Source organism: Panthera pardus, unplaced genomic scaffold, assembly GCF_024362965.1.
Source record: "Panthera pardus isolate Hobbes unplaced genomic scaffold, ASM2436296v1 HiC_scaffold_5, whole genome shotgun sequence".
Taxonomy (NCBI): domain Eukaryota; kingdom Metazoa; phylum Chordata; class Mammalia; order Carnivora; family Felidae; genus Panthera; species Panthera pardus.
In genome coordinates, this window is record NW_026526980.1 from 12,730,030 (window position 1) to 12,744,224 (window position 14,195).

At 38.6% G+C, this 14,195-nt stretch overlaps 1 protein-coding gene across 1 annotated transcript; it reads right to left on the minus strand.

Annotated features, from left to right (window-relative positions):
• Nucleotides 1-11,439: 11,439 nt before the first annotated feature.
• Nucleotides 11,440-11,812, minus strand: LOC109255527 (non-histone chromosomal protein HMG-14-like). The gene has a single exon (XM_053894501.1). It carries the CDS (start codon nucleotides 11,810-11,812, stop codon nucleotides 11,507-11,509), a length of 306 nt encoding a protein of 101 aa, XP_053750476.1. The 3' UTR covers nucleotides 11,440-11,506.
• Nucleotides 11,813-14,195: the final 2,383 nt, after the last annotated feature.

A 14,195-nucleotide genomic window follows, 5' to 3' on the forward strand; every position in this document is an offset into this window, starting at 1 on the left:
CTTATAAGCTAACAGCTCTGCTTGGAGAACGGGAGGGCTGGAGGACAACGGGAAGGAGAGTTGTTAAGCCACAGATGACAGAGCGCAGCTTGGCGGGGAACAAAGGCGCTCACCAGCACCTTATCCCTCGCCCATCCCCCAGCCAAAATCCCAAAGGGAACCAGTTCCTGCCAGGGAACTTGCTTGCACCACACAAACCCAATGCTGTGCTTCTGCGGATATATCCCTCCAGCGGGTCTGACTCCCTCCCGGTGCCGCAGGGCCCCTCTGAAGCATCTCTGAAGGATAAGCGAGCTGAGCCTGCCCCTCCCGCCCCCGTGCACCTTGCCGATACACCGCAGCTAATATGCCAGATCCCCAGAACCACAAGCCTGGCAGTGTGCAAGTAGCCCAGACAGGCCATGCCACCCCACAGTAAATCCCACCCCTAGGAGAGGGAAAGAGAAGGTACACACCAGTCTGACTGTGGCCCCAGCGGTGGGCTGGGGGCAGACATCAGGTCTGACTGCGGCCCCGCCCACCAACTCCAGTTATTCAAGACAGCACAGGGAAGTGCCCTGTAGTTCCCTACCACTCCAGGGACTATCCAATATGACGAAATGGAAGAATTCCCCTCAAAAAAACGTCCAGGAAATAACGACAGCTAATGAACTGTTCAAAAAGGATTTAAACAATATAACAGAAAGTGAATTTATAGTAATAGTCATAAAATTAGTTGCTGGGCTTGAAAACAGTATAAAGGACAGCAGAGAATCTATTGCTACAGAGATCAAGGGATTAAGGAACAGCCAGGAGGAGCTAAAAAATGCTATTAATGAGCTGCAAAATAAAATGGAAACAACCACAGCTCTGATTGAAGAGGCAGAGGAGAGAATAGGTGAACTGGAAGATAAAATCATGGAAAAAGAGGAAGCTGAGAAAAAGAGAAAAAAAAATCCAGGAGTATGAGGGAAAATTAGAGAACTAAGTGATGCACTAAAGAGAAATAATCTACGCATAATTGGTATTCCAGAGGAGGAAGAGAGAGGGAAAGGTGATGAAGGTGTACTTGAAGAAATCATAGCTGAGAACTTCCCTGATCTGGGGAAGAAAAAGGCATTGAAATCCAAGAGGCACAGAGAACTCCCTTCAGACGTAACTTGAATCAATCTTCTGCACGACATATCATAGTGAAACTGGCAAAATACAAGGATGAAGAGAACATTCTCAAAGCAGCTAGAGATAAACGTGCTCTAACATATAAAGGGAGACCTATAAGACTCGTGACCGATCTCTCTACTGAAACTTGACAGGCCAGAAGGAATGGCAGGAGATCTTCAATATGATGAACAGAAAAAAATATGCAGCCAAGAATCCTTTATCCAGCAAGTCTGTCATTTAGAATAGAAGGAGAGATAAAGGTCTTCTCAAACAAACAAAAACTGAAGGAATTCGTCACCACTAAACCAGCCCTACAAGAGATCCTAAGGGGGATCTTGTGAGACAAAGTACCAGAGACCTCAATACAAGCATGAAACCTACAGACATCACAATGACGCTAAACCCATATCTTTCTTTAATAACACTGAACATAATTGGACTAAATGTGCCAACCAAAAGACGTAGGGTATCACAATGGATAAAAAAACCAAGACCCATCTATTTGCTGTCTACAAGAGACTCATTTTAGACCTGAGGACACCTTCAGATTGAAAGTGAGGGGATGGAGAACTATCTATCATGCTACTGGAAGTCAAAAGAAAGCTGGAGTAGACATATTTACACCAGACAAACTAGACTTTACATTAAAGGCTGTAACAAGAGATGAAGACGGGCATTATATAATAATTACAGAGTCTATCCATCAGGAAGAGCAAACAATTATAAATGTCTATGTGCCGAATACGGGAGCCCCCAAATATATAAAACAATTCATCACAAACACAAACAACATTATTGATAAAAATGTGGTAATTGCAGGGGACTTTAATATTCCACTTAGAGCAAGGGACAGATCATCTAGACACAGGATCAATAAAGAAACAAGGGCCCTGAATGATACATTGGATCAGACGGACTTGACACATATATTTAGAATGTGTTTAGAACTCTGCATCCCAAAGCAACAGGATATACTTTCTTCTCAAGTGCATATGGAACCTTCTCCAAGATAGATCACATACTGGGTCACAAAACAGCCCTTCATCAGTATACAAGAATTGAGATCATACCATGCACACTTTCAGACCACAATGCTATGAAACTTCAAGTCAACCACAGGAAAAAGTCTGGAAAACCTCCAAAAGCATGGAGGTTAAAGAACACCCTACTAAAGAATGAGTGGGTCAACCAGGCAATTAGAGAAGACATTTAAAAATATATGCAAACAAATGAAAATGAAAAATGACAGTAAGGGCCTTGAACTAACTAAAAATTCTGACAAGTTATCTTTAGGAAACTATTCAACAGCAGTCAAAAGTACATGGCTAAGAATATGTATATATATATGTATATGTATATAGTATATGGTATATAGTATATATACTATGGGCTGCAGGACTGGTTCAACATTTGCAAATCAATCAACGTGATACATCACATTAATAAAAGAAAAGATAAGAACCATATGATCCTGCCAATCGATGCAGAAAAGGCATTTGACAAAATTTAGCAACATTTCTTTTTTTTTTTAAATGTTTTTTAGTGTTTATTTATTTTTGAGACAGGGAGAGATAGAGCATGAACGGGAGAGGGTCAGAGAGAGAGGGAGACACAGAATCTGAAACAGGCTCCAGGCTCTGAGCTGTCAGCCCAGAGCCCGACGCGGGGCTCGAACTCACAGACTGCGAGATCATGACCTGAGCCGAAGTCGGACGCTTAACCGACTGAGCCACCCAGGCGCCCCTAGCAACCTTTCTTAATAAAAACCCTCGAGAAAGTCGGGATAGAAGGAACATACTTAAAGATCATAAAAACCATTTATGAAAAGCCTACAGCTAATATCATCCTCAATGGGGAAAAACTGAGAGCTTTTTCCCTGAGATCAGGAACACGACAGGGATGTCCACTCTCACCGCTGTTGTTTAACATAGTGTTGGACATGCTAGCATCAGCAATCAGACAACAAAAGGAAATCAAAGGCATCAAAATTGGCAAAGATGAAGTCAAGCTTTCACTTTTTGCAGGTAACACGATATTATACATGGAAAATCCGATAGATTCCACCAAAAGTCTGCTAGAACTGAGACATGAATTCAGCAAAGTTGCAGGATACAAAATCAATGTACAGAAATCAGTTGCATTCTTATACACTAATAATGAAGCAACAGAAAGACAAATAAAGAAACTGGTCCCATTCACAATTGCACCAAGCAGCATAAAATACCTAGGGATAAATCTAACCAAAGATTAAAAGATCTGTATGCTGAAAACTATAGAAAGCTTATGAAGGAAATTGAAGAAGATATAAAGAAATGGGAAAACATTCCATGCTCATGGATTGGAAGAATAAATATTGTCAAAATGTCAATACTACCCAAAGCTATCTACACATTCAATGCAATCCCAATCAAAATTGCACCAGCATTCTTCTCGAAACTAGAACAAGCAATCCTAAAATTCATATGGAACCACAAAAGGCCCCGAATAGCCAAAGTAATTTTGAAGAAGACCAAAGCAGGAGGCATCACAATCCCAGACTTTAGCCTCTACTACAAAGCTGTCATCATCAAGACAGCATGGTATTGGCACAAAAACAGACACATAGACCAATGGAATAGAATAGAAACCCCAGAACTAGACCCACAAACATATGGCCAACTCATCTTTGACAGAGCAGGAAAGAATATCCAATGGAAGAAAGACAGTCTCTTTAACAAATGGTGCTGGGAGAACTGGGAACTGGACAGCAACATGAAGAAGATTGAAACTAGACCACTTTCTCACATCATTCACAAAAATACACTCAAAATGGATAAAGGACCTGAATGCGAGACAGGAAACCATCAAAGCCCTAGAGGAGAAAGCAGGAAAAGACCTCTCTGACCTCAGCCGTAGCAATTTATTACTTGACACATCCCCAAAGGCAAGGGAATTAAAAGCAAAAATGAACTACCGGGACCTTATGAAGATAAAAAGCTTCTGCACAGCAAAGGAAACAACCAACAAAACTAAAAGGCAACCAACGGAATGGGAAAAGATATTTGCAAATGACATATCTGACAAAGGGCTAGTATCCAAAATCTATAAAGAGCTCACCAAACTCCATACCCGAAAAACAAATAACCCAGTGAAGAAATGGGCAGAAAACATGAATAGACACTTCTCTAAAGAAGACATCCGGATGGCCAACAGGCACATGAAAAGATGCTCAACGTTGCTCCTTATCAGGGAAATACAAATCAAAACCACACTCAGATATCACCTCACGCCAGTCAGAGTGGCTAAAATGAACAAATCAGGAGACTATAGATGCTGGCGAGGATGTGGAGAAACGGGAATCCTCTTGCACTCTTGGTGGGAATGCAAACTGGTGCAGCCGCTCTGGAAAACAGTGTGGAGGTTCCTCAAAAAATTAAAAATAGACCTACCCTATGACCCAGCAGTAGCACTGCTAGGAATTTACACAAGGGACACTGATACATAGGGGCACTTGTACCCCAATGTTTATAGCAGCACTCTCAACAATAGCCAAATTATGGAAAGAGCCTAAATGTCCATCAACTGATGAATGGATAAAGAAATTGAGGTTTATATACACAATGGAGTACTACGTGGCAATGAGAAAGAATGAAATATGGCCCTTTGTAGCAACATGGATGGAACTGGAGGGTGTGATGCTAAGTGAAATAAGCCATACAGAGAAAGACAGATACCATATGGTTTCACTCTTATGTGGATCCTGAGAAACTTAACAGAAACTCATGGGGGAGGGGAAGGAAGAAAAAAAAAAAGAGGTTAGAGTGGGAGAGAGCCAAAGCGTAAGAGAATCTTAAAAAGTGGGAACAAACTGAGGGTTGATGGGGGGTGGGAGGGAGGGGAGGGTGGGTGATGGGTATTGAGGAGGGCACCTTTTGGGATGAGCACTGGGTGTTGTATGGAAACCAATTTGACAATAAACTTCATATATTGAAAAAAAAAATGAAACCTGGGAGCCAAAAAAAAAAAAAATGATATGAAGTGATACTCTTTCATTAGAGTGTGGTGACTGGGAGTTAGGTGACTTGGTGTTTTTTGTTCAGACTGTGTTAATCAGTAGCTTTATGATCCCAAATACTCAGGGTTTGTTCTTTGTCAAGTTTCTTCTTCTGAAAACGAATGTTTGGACTAGGTGACCTTTTAGGTCCCTTACACTAAGATTCTGTGATATTAATTATTAGGACTTTAGCCGATTAAATCAGCTGAGGATAGGTGGTCAGAATTAGTGAAATTAGATCAGAATTAGTTCAGTGAAATTTAAAAGTGATATATTTTTAAAAAATATTTATTTTGAGAGAGAGAGAGCGAGATTGAGCATGGGGGAGGGGCAGAGAGAGAGGGAGAGAGAGAGTCTGAAGCAGGCTTCGCTCTGTCATTGCAGAGCCCAAACGCAGGGCTCAGACTCATGAACCAGGAAATGGCACCTGGGCTTCAGGAATCAGATGCTTAACCAACTGAGCCACCCAGGTGCTCTCACTTTCTTAACTTTTTAAGTACCTAATACAACATTGTTTATTATAGGCACATTGTGCAACACATTTCTAAAACTTTTAATGTTGCAAACCTGAAATGCTACCCATTAAACAATTCCTAGTTTTCCTCTCCTTCTGTCCCTTGCAAACCAAGATTCTACTTTCTATTTCTTTGTATCTACATCAGATTCCTAATGTAAATGGAATCACGCATTAGTTGTCTTTTTGTGCCTAGTGTCATCAGGATGCCTCTATGTTGTAGCATATGACAGAATTGCTCTTTTTTAAAGGCTGAATAGTATACTACATTTTGTTTATCCATTCATTGGTGGAGGGTTTCTTTCACCTCTTGGCTATTATGAATAATGCTGCAGTAAATATGAGTATGTAAATGATCTCTTTGAAATCTTTTTTCAATTCTTTTGGATATATGCTAAGAAGTGGGATTGCTGGATCATATGATTGTTATTTTAGTATTTTGAGAAACCTCTGTACTGTGCACCATTTTATATCCCTACCAACAGTGCACAAGGATACCAATTTCTTTACATCCTCACTAACACTTGTTCTTTTCTGGATTTTTTTTGGTAGTGGCCACCCTAACAGTTGTGCAGTGGTATCTCATTTTGCTTTGGATATGCGTTTCCCTGATGATTAGTGAAATTGAATGCTTTTTCTGGTGTGTTTTGACCATCTGTGTTTTCTTTGGAGAAATGTCTATTCAAGTCCTTTGCCCATTTTTTTAATAGGCTTATTTTTGTTGTTGAGTTAGAGAAGTTCTTTATATTTTCTGGATATTAACCCTTTATCAGTTATATGGTTTGTGAATATTTCCTCCTGTTCCATAGATTGCTTTTTCACTGTTGATTGTTTCCTTCACTGTGCACAAGCTTTTCAGTTTGAAGTCATCTCATTTTTCTGTCTTCTGCTTTTGTCACCTATGCTTTTGGTATCATATCCAGTAAATCACTGTCAAATCTAATGTCACAACGATTTTGCCGTATGTTTTCTTCTAGAGTTTTATAGCTTCAGGTATTATGTTTAGGTCTTTAATCTATTTTGATTTAACTTTTGTATATAGTATAAGATAAGGATCCAGCCTCATTATTTTGCATGTGGATATCCAGTTTATCCAGCACCATTTGTTTTGAAGAGTGTGTCCTCTCTCCTAGTGCCCTTGTTGAAGGTCATTTGACCAGATATGTGAGAATTTTACTTTGGCCTGTCTGTTATGTTGGTCTCTATGTCTGTCTTTTTTTTTTTTATGTTTATTTATTTATTTGAGGGGAAGAATCCAAAGCAGGATCTGCAATGACAGTGGCCGATACAGGGCTTGATCCCACAAACCTGAATCAAAAGCAAGAGTTGGATGCTTAACTGACTGAGCCACCAGGTGCCCCTCTATGGTGTCTTTATGCTGCTACTGTACCATACTATTTTGATTACCGTAACTTTGCAATATATTTTGAAACCAGGAATTGTGAGGCCTCCAGCTCACAAGAGCAAGTGTTCTCTTTGCTGAAGATCATTTAGACTATTTGAGGTTCTTTGCAATTTCATATGGATTTTAAGATCGTTTTTCTGTTTCTGCAAAAGATGCCACTGGGGTTTTTAAAAAAGTTTTATTTAAATTCCAGTTAGTTAACATACAGTATAATATTAGTTTTGGGTGTAGAGTTTGGTGATTCAACACTTTTAAACACACCTAGTGCTCATCACAAGTGCACTGGGATTTTGATAGAGATTGCATTGAATCTGTAGGTCATTCTAGGTAGTATGGCTATTTTAACAACAGTAAGTTTTCCAACCCAGGAACAAGGAATGTCTTTACATTTACTTGTGTCATCTTTAATTTCTTTCAGCATTGTTTTTTAGCTTTCAGTCTATAAGTCTTTCACATCCTCAGTTAAGTTTATTCCTCTGTATTTTATTCTTTATGATGCTATTGTAAATGGGATTGTATCACTTCTTGTTTTGAGCTTTTACTTCTATTTGCATGTCTGGGATATCTGGTATTGAATTATGTCTGGTATCAAATTCTCATTTATTTTGGCTGATAAAATCACATAAAGCAACTGTACCATTTTCATGCAGTATTTTAGTTTTGGGAAGATGGTGATACAATTCCATGTTATTTATTATCTGTTTGTGTCCCAAGTCGCTACAGGTTTTAGGAAGTTGTTTTGTTCTTTGAGTTAAAAGCTTTGGATTACCCAAATTGCCTTGTTTGTTTGCCTGGCTGTTTCTTGGTATGCTGAACTTGACCATCTTTGCTTTCTCATATAGGGTACATCATGGAAGGGTTCCTGGCTCTTCAGCATGCTCTGGATATTGCCATCATGATGTACCATAACAGCAGATCTGCATATGTTTTGTTCAATGATTTCCTCATTTTTGTTAAGAGGTTTCCATCCCCTGCTTATTTTTATGATAGTTTTTTGTGGTTTTTTATAACTGTCTTCCCTTTGATAATTTTACTTATATTTTCTCTAACTGAACTTACCCTCCTCTGGACCATTGTTATGGAAAAGGAAAACAGATTAAAGGTAATGTCACTTTCTTTGTAGCATTTTGGGCCTGTGGAATACATTTGTATTCTGTACATTTGGCATATTGCAAAATGTGAATATTGCATATTCATGTATGAATGGTGAATAGATGTGAATATATTATATTGAATATATGATACATTCAATTATATACTGAATATATATTCAATGGTGAATAGTTACATTGTGATAGCAGTATACAAATATAGACTGGGTGGAGTATACACTATGTCATTTATCAATTTTCTGATGTTCTGCTTTTATCTAAATGTTTGATTTGGCCTGTAGCTTTATTGACTAAATGACTATTTGACAAGAATGTTATGGAAGGAGGTCATATATTAAATGTCCTGAGTCTTCTTTGGAGTAAAATGGGCAACAAGGAAATAATCATATGAGCTCTTGAATTAGACTAATTGAAGATGCACCTCAATTCCAAGATTTGAGATGCTTTTCAATATTAAGTCAAATTAAGACCATTGGTTAAGAACAGTGGCTCTAAAGTCAGAGAGAAAGCTGTTGATTCATCCATCTATCCACTGATTGGTTCACTTATTTATTAGTTACCTACACTTTATCAGGGAGTTTCATAAACCTTGGCTTTAAATCTTGACTCTGCCAAGTATTAATCCTGTGATCATAGCCTATTTCTTCAGACGTAAATTGAAGATAATACCAAATTTCTAGGCTATCAGGGAGATTAAGTGACATGTTATTTTAAGAATTATCTATCTAGGTCTATCTCTGACCTGTAGGAAACACTCGACAAATGGCAGTTAAAAAGGGAGGATGGAATTCCTAAAGGTTTAGTTGAGGAAATACTAATAAACTGAGCTACTTTTCTAATATGATAAGTACCTAGGGGTGTGGGCAAAGTTGTTCTTAAAGTACTGAGGGTGTGATTCTTGGTCTGAGCAATGGAGGACAACTGGAGTTCACTGGGGAGACAGCATGGGAGGATTGGCTTTGAGACTATCTGTATCCTAACCATGTTCCTATCAGTGCATTGTCAGAAGAAGGACTCTGGAAAGGAATGTGGAGGACAGCTTAGATTAAGGGTTGGCAAGCATTTTGTGGAAAGCACAAAAATAGTGAATGTTTTAGGCTTGTGGGCCACATGTATCTGTCTCTTGCTTTCTTTCTTTCTTTCTTTCTTTCTACCACCTAGAAATGTAAAAGCCATTCTTAGCTCACAGGACATACAAAAGTAGTCTGTGGGCTGGATTTGGCCAATAGGCTATAGTTTGCTGACACAGTTTGACTGTGACATCAAGACTGAAGGTGTGGAACCAGTTGTAAGGTAATTGTAACAGACCAGGAGAAAAGCAAGGAGGGCCTGATTCAAAGTGGTTTAGTATAAAGGAACAGAGAAGGAAGAGTTTAATAAATATTTGGGTGGTAGAAATCAATGGAAATGGGATATGTACATAACTAACTTCATATTCTGGAAGTTTGCACACTCTTCTTTAAACAACTTTCTTTCCCATGCATCAGGCTCTTCTTAAGGTATTTTGATGTTGCTACTTATCAAGTTGTATTGGGGTGAGGAAATATGATGTATTTCCTGAAGTGACAATGATGCATGGGTTTAATGAAGACAGAATGGTATAAAGAGAAACATCATTCTTTTAAGGGGCAAGGGATTGTCTCTCCTCCTGGGTTGTCTAGATATGCTAATGAAATTATCCTCCCCAAATCACCCAGGCTTGAAACTTCAATCTTATCAGTATAGTACAGTATGTTTAGTATTAAGAATGTTGCCATTTCCTGCCTCTATAACTATTAGGTAAGTTTGTTAACTTCTCTGTGCCTTGCCTGTAAAATGGTGGTAAAAATATTCCTACCACATTGGGTTGTGGCAATGATTAAAGAGATACTGGTTGTTAGTGAGTAGGAAATATTATGTAGCTATTGATATTAGTTATCTGTTTTCTAAATCCTGTTTCTTTCTCACCATGTGTAGAAATGTCATTTTCCAGTGCAAACTCTTAGTGATTTTTCACCATCCAGCTATTTCAGAAATCCTCTCATTGGTTTCCCTAATTACCGTTTCTCCTTAATCTTACTTCACATTAAACCCTTTTCCCTCCACCCCAAATGGTTCATTTTGTACCATTCTTCATTTTGGCTAGAGGGTTTGAAAGGGAACCCTTTTGGGTTCATAGGGTCATAGGGTCATAGGGTAGTTCATAGGGTAGGTCATAGGGTAGGTCATAGGGTAGGTCATAGGGTAGTTCTATCTTGTGTATGTGTGCTTCAAGAAATCCTTTCATAATTGAGTTTTTATTGGTTGTTCTGAGGATCAATATAGACAAATTCAATTTGTATAGAACTCTTAATGTATTACTGAAAATCTAAAAAATCATGTAGTTGTGATTCTTTTCCTTTTTTAAAAAATTTTTTTGATGTTTGTTTATTTTCGAGAGAGAGAGAGAAAGAGACAGAGTGTGAGTGAGGGAGGGGCAGAGAAAGAGGGAGACACGGAATCTGAAGCAGACCCCAGGCTCTGAGCTATCAGTGCAGAGCCCAATGTGGGGCTTGAACCCACGAACCATGAAATCATGACCTGAGCTGAAGTAGGACACTTAACTGACTGAGCCACCCAGCCGCCCCAGTTGTGATTCTTTTCTAAAAGTTATTCCAGTGACCTTCCAGCTTAAAATTTGGAGGCAAATTTTCCTTAACAGTATATCAAGTATCAATATCTTCAAATGTTGATATGCCATTAGAGCGTTAAATCCCATTAATTCACAATTTAGTATCATATACACCACATACTCAAATTTTCAATCTTTTACAGCACATTAACAAAGTTACTAGGAAACTGGACTACCATGACAAAGATGCTACAGAATGCATCAGATTCTGACGAGGAGAGCCAAGATCAAGGGGTGGTTTTCTTTAGGAAACAATTCTACCAAAAACAACATGGGAATAGAAGTAATTTAAAATGTTCAAGACATATTAAATACACGACTGACTCCAAATTGCCATTTAGTATGCTTGGTATTATAGGATGTAAAAACTACCCCATCTATGGAATGTTAAGCTGACACCCAAGACAGTCAAACCCTCTCATATTCAATATCCCACTATTTTCTGGTTGTACAAAAAAATAACTAGCAAATGATTTCACTTCTTTAAAAAAAGCATTTACACTTAAAAAATGAGGTGAGGTGGGGTTCCCTCCTTCTTAAAGTGTTTCTAGAGCTACTAAAAACTTGCATTTACAAAATAGTTGATAACAATATTCCTCTGGATTGTACAAGGAGGGAGACAGGGAACACTGATAAGACATGGGATATGATATTAATCAGATTTGGCTTCCTTCTCTCCTGCTTCATCAGAGGCTGGGCTCTCCTCATTTTTAGTTTCTCCATTTTCTGTGGGTAAGGCTTCTTTTGTCTCTTGGTTAGCCACTTCAGCCTGTTTTCTCTTTGCTTTGCCTTCCCCCTTTGTTTGCACTTTCTTGTCTGAAGATGTATCCTTTCCTGTCGCCTTTTTGGATTTCATTTCCAATTTTGCAGGAGCAGATTTAGCTGACAACCTCACTGCCCTTCCATTGGGCTCCTTCTTCTCCACCCCCTTGGTGGAGCTGACCTTCCTTTTGGGCATCGTGGGGGTGGGGCGAGTGCATGCTGGGTGCCTGCAGGCTGCTGGACTCCGAGAGCCTTCCCGAAGCTGGGCTGCCTGTCCACATCTGCTCCTCCCACTGCCGGAGCTGCTGTGACGCACTGGGTAGTTCTATCTTTAACTTTCTGAGAAATGTCCACACTGTTTTGCAGTGTAGCTGTACCCGTCTGCATTCCTACCAACAATGTAAGAGCATTCCCCTTTCTCCACATCCTGTCCAACATCTGTTGTTTCCTCTGTTGTTAATTTTAGCCATTCTGACAGGTGTGTGGTGGTATCTCATTGTAGTTTTGATTTGCATTTCTCTGATGTTGAGTGAGATTGAGCATTTTTTCATGTGTCTGTTAGCCATCTGGATGTCTTTGGAGAAGTGTCTCTTCATGTCTTCTGCCCATTTCTTAACTCAATTATTTTTTAGGTGTTGAGTTTGATAAGTTCATTATATATTTTGTATACTAACTCTTTATCTGATATATCATTTGCACATATCTTCTCCCGTTCCCTTGGTTGCCTTTTAGTTTTGCTGATTGTTTCCTTTGCTGTGCAGAAGCTTTTTGTCTTGATGAGCTCCCAATAGTTCATGTTTGCTTTTGTTTTTTGTTTTTTTTTTTTGTTTTTTTTGCCTCCAGTGACATGTCTAGTAAGAAGTTGCTGCAGCGGAGGTCAAAGAGGTTGCTGCCTATTTTCTCCTCTAGGATTTTGATGGTTTCCTGTCTGACATTTAGGTCTTTCACACATTTTGAATTTATTTTTGTGTGTGGTATAAGAAAGTGGTCCAGTTTCATTCTTCTGCATGTCTCCATCCAGATTTCCTAACACCATTTGTTGTTTTTTTTCCATTTTTCTTTCTTGCTTTGTTGAAGATGAGTTGACCATATAGTTGTGAGTCCTCTTCTGGATCCTCCATTCTGTCCTATTGATCTGTCTGTTTTTGTTCCGGTACCATACTGTCTTGATGATTACAGCTTTCTAATACAGCTTGAAGTCTAGTCCAGAATTGTGATGCCTCCAGCTTTGCTTTTCTTTTTCAACATCACTATAGCTATTTGGTGTCTTTTCTGGTTCCATACAAATTTTAGAATTGTTTGTTCCAGCTCTGTGAAAAATTTGATGTTATTTTGATAGGGGTTGATTGAATGTGTGGATTCCTTTGGATAATATTGACATTTTAACAATATTTGCTCTCCCAATTCATGAGTATGGGATGTTTTTCCATTTCTTTTGTCTTCTTCAATTTCTTTCATAAGTGTGCTATAGTTTTCAGAGTATAGATCTTTTATCTTTTTGGCTAGGTATTCTATGTGGAAAACCCTAAAGACTCCACCAAAAAATTACTAGAACTGATACATGAATTCAGCAAAGTCTCAGGATGTAAAATCAATGCGCAGAAATCTGTTGATTTCTATACAACAATAATAAAGCAGCAGAAAGAAAAATAAAAAAATCGATCCCATTTATAATTCCACCCAAAACCATAAAATACCTAGGAATAAATCTAACCAATGAGTTCAGTCTTTTAAAGTTTTGATGACACTAGCTTTGTGGGCTTGACTACAGTCAATTTTATTTTACTTTATTTTTTTAATGTTTTATTTTATTTTTGAGAGACAGAGAGAGACAGAGCATGAGTGGGGGAGGAGCAGAGAGAGAGGGAGACACAGAATCCGAAGCAGTCTCCAGGCTCTGAGTGTCAGCACAGAGCCTGATGTGGGGCTCGAACCTACAAGCCATGAGATCATGACCTGAGCTGAAGTTGGACACCCAACCAACTGAGCCACCCAGGCGCCCAACTACGGTCAATTTTAACAAATGTTCTCCATTCACATTTGCACTGAAAAACAATGTGTGCTGTGTGTTCAATGGGTGCAATTTTCTGGGCACGTTACAACAACTTTGTTAGTAATGTTGCTCATATCTTTTTAAAAAAGTTTATTATTATTATTCTTTTAAATAATCTCTACACCCATTGTGGGACTTGAACTCACAACTGGAGATCAAAAATCACATGCTGTAGTGACTGAGCCCATCAGGTGCTCTATGTTGTTCATATCTTTAACATGTGTTTTTCTGTCATTTGTATCAGTTATGGAGGGAAGTATGTTAAAAATCTCTGTCTATGATTATTGATTATTAGGTGCTCAGTGTTGATGATCGATTGTTATTAGAGCATTTTTTAAAGTAATAGCTGCTTTAAAGTCTTTATTATTAGATAATTCTATTACCTATGTCATCTTGATTTGGCATCTGGGGATTTTCTTTTTTTCTTTTCTTTTTTTTTTTCGAGTTTACATTTTCCTAATCTTGGTTTACTGAGTAGTTTGGGGTTGTATCGTGAATATTTTGAATATTATGTTATGAATCCCTT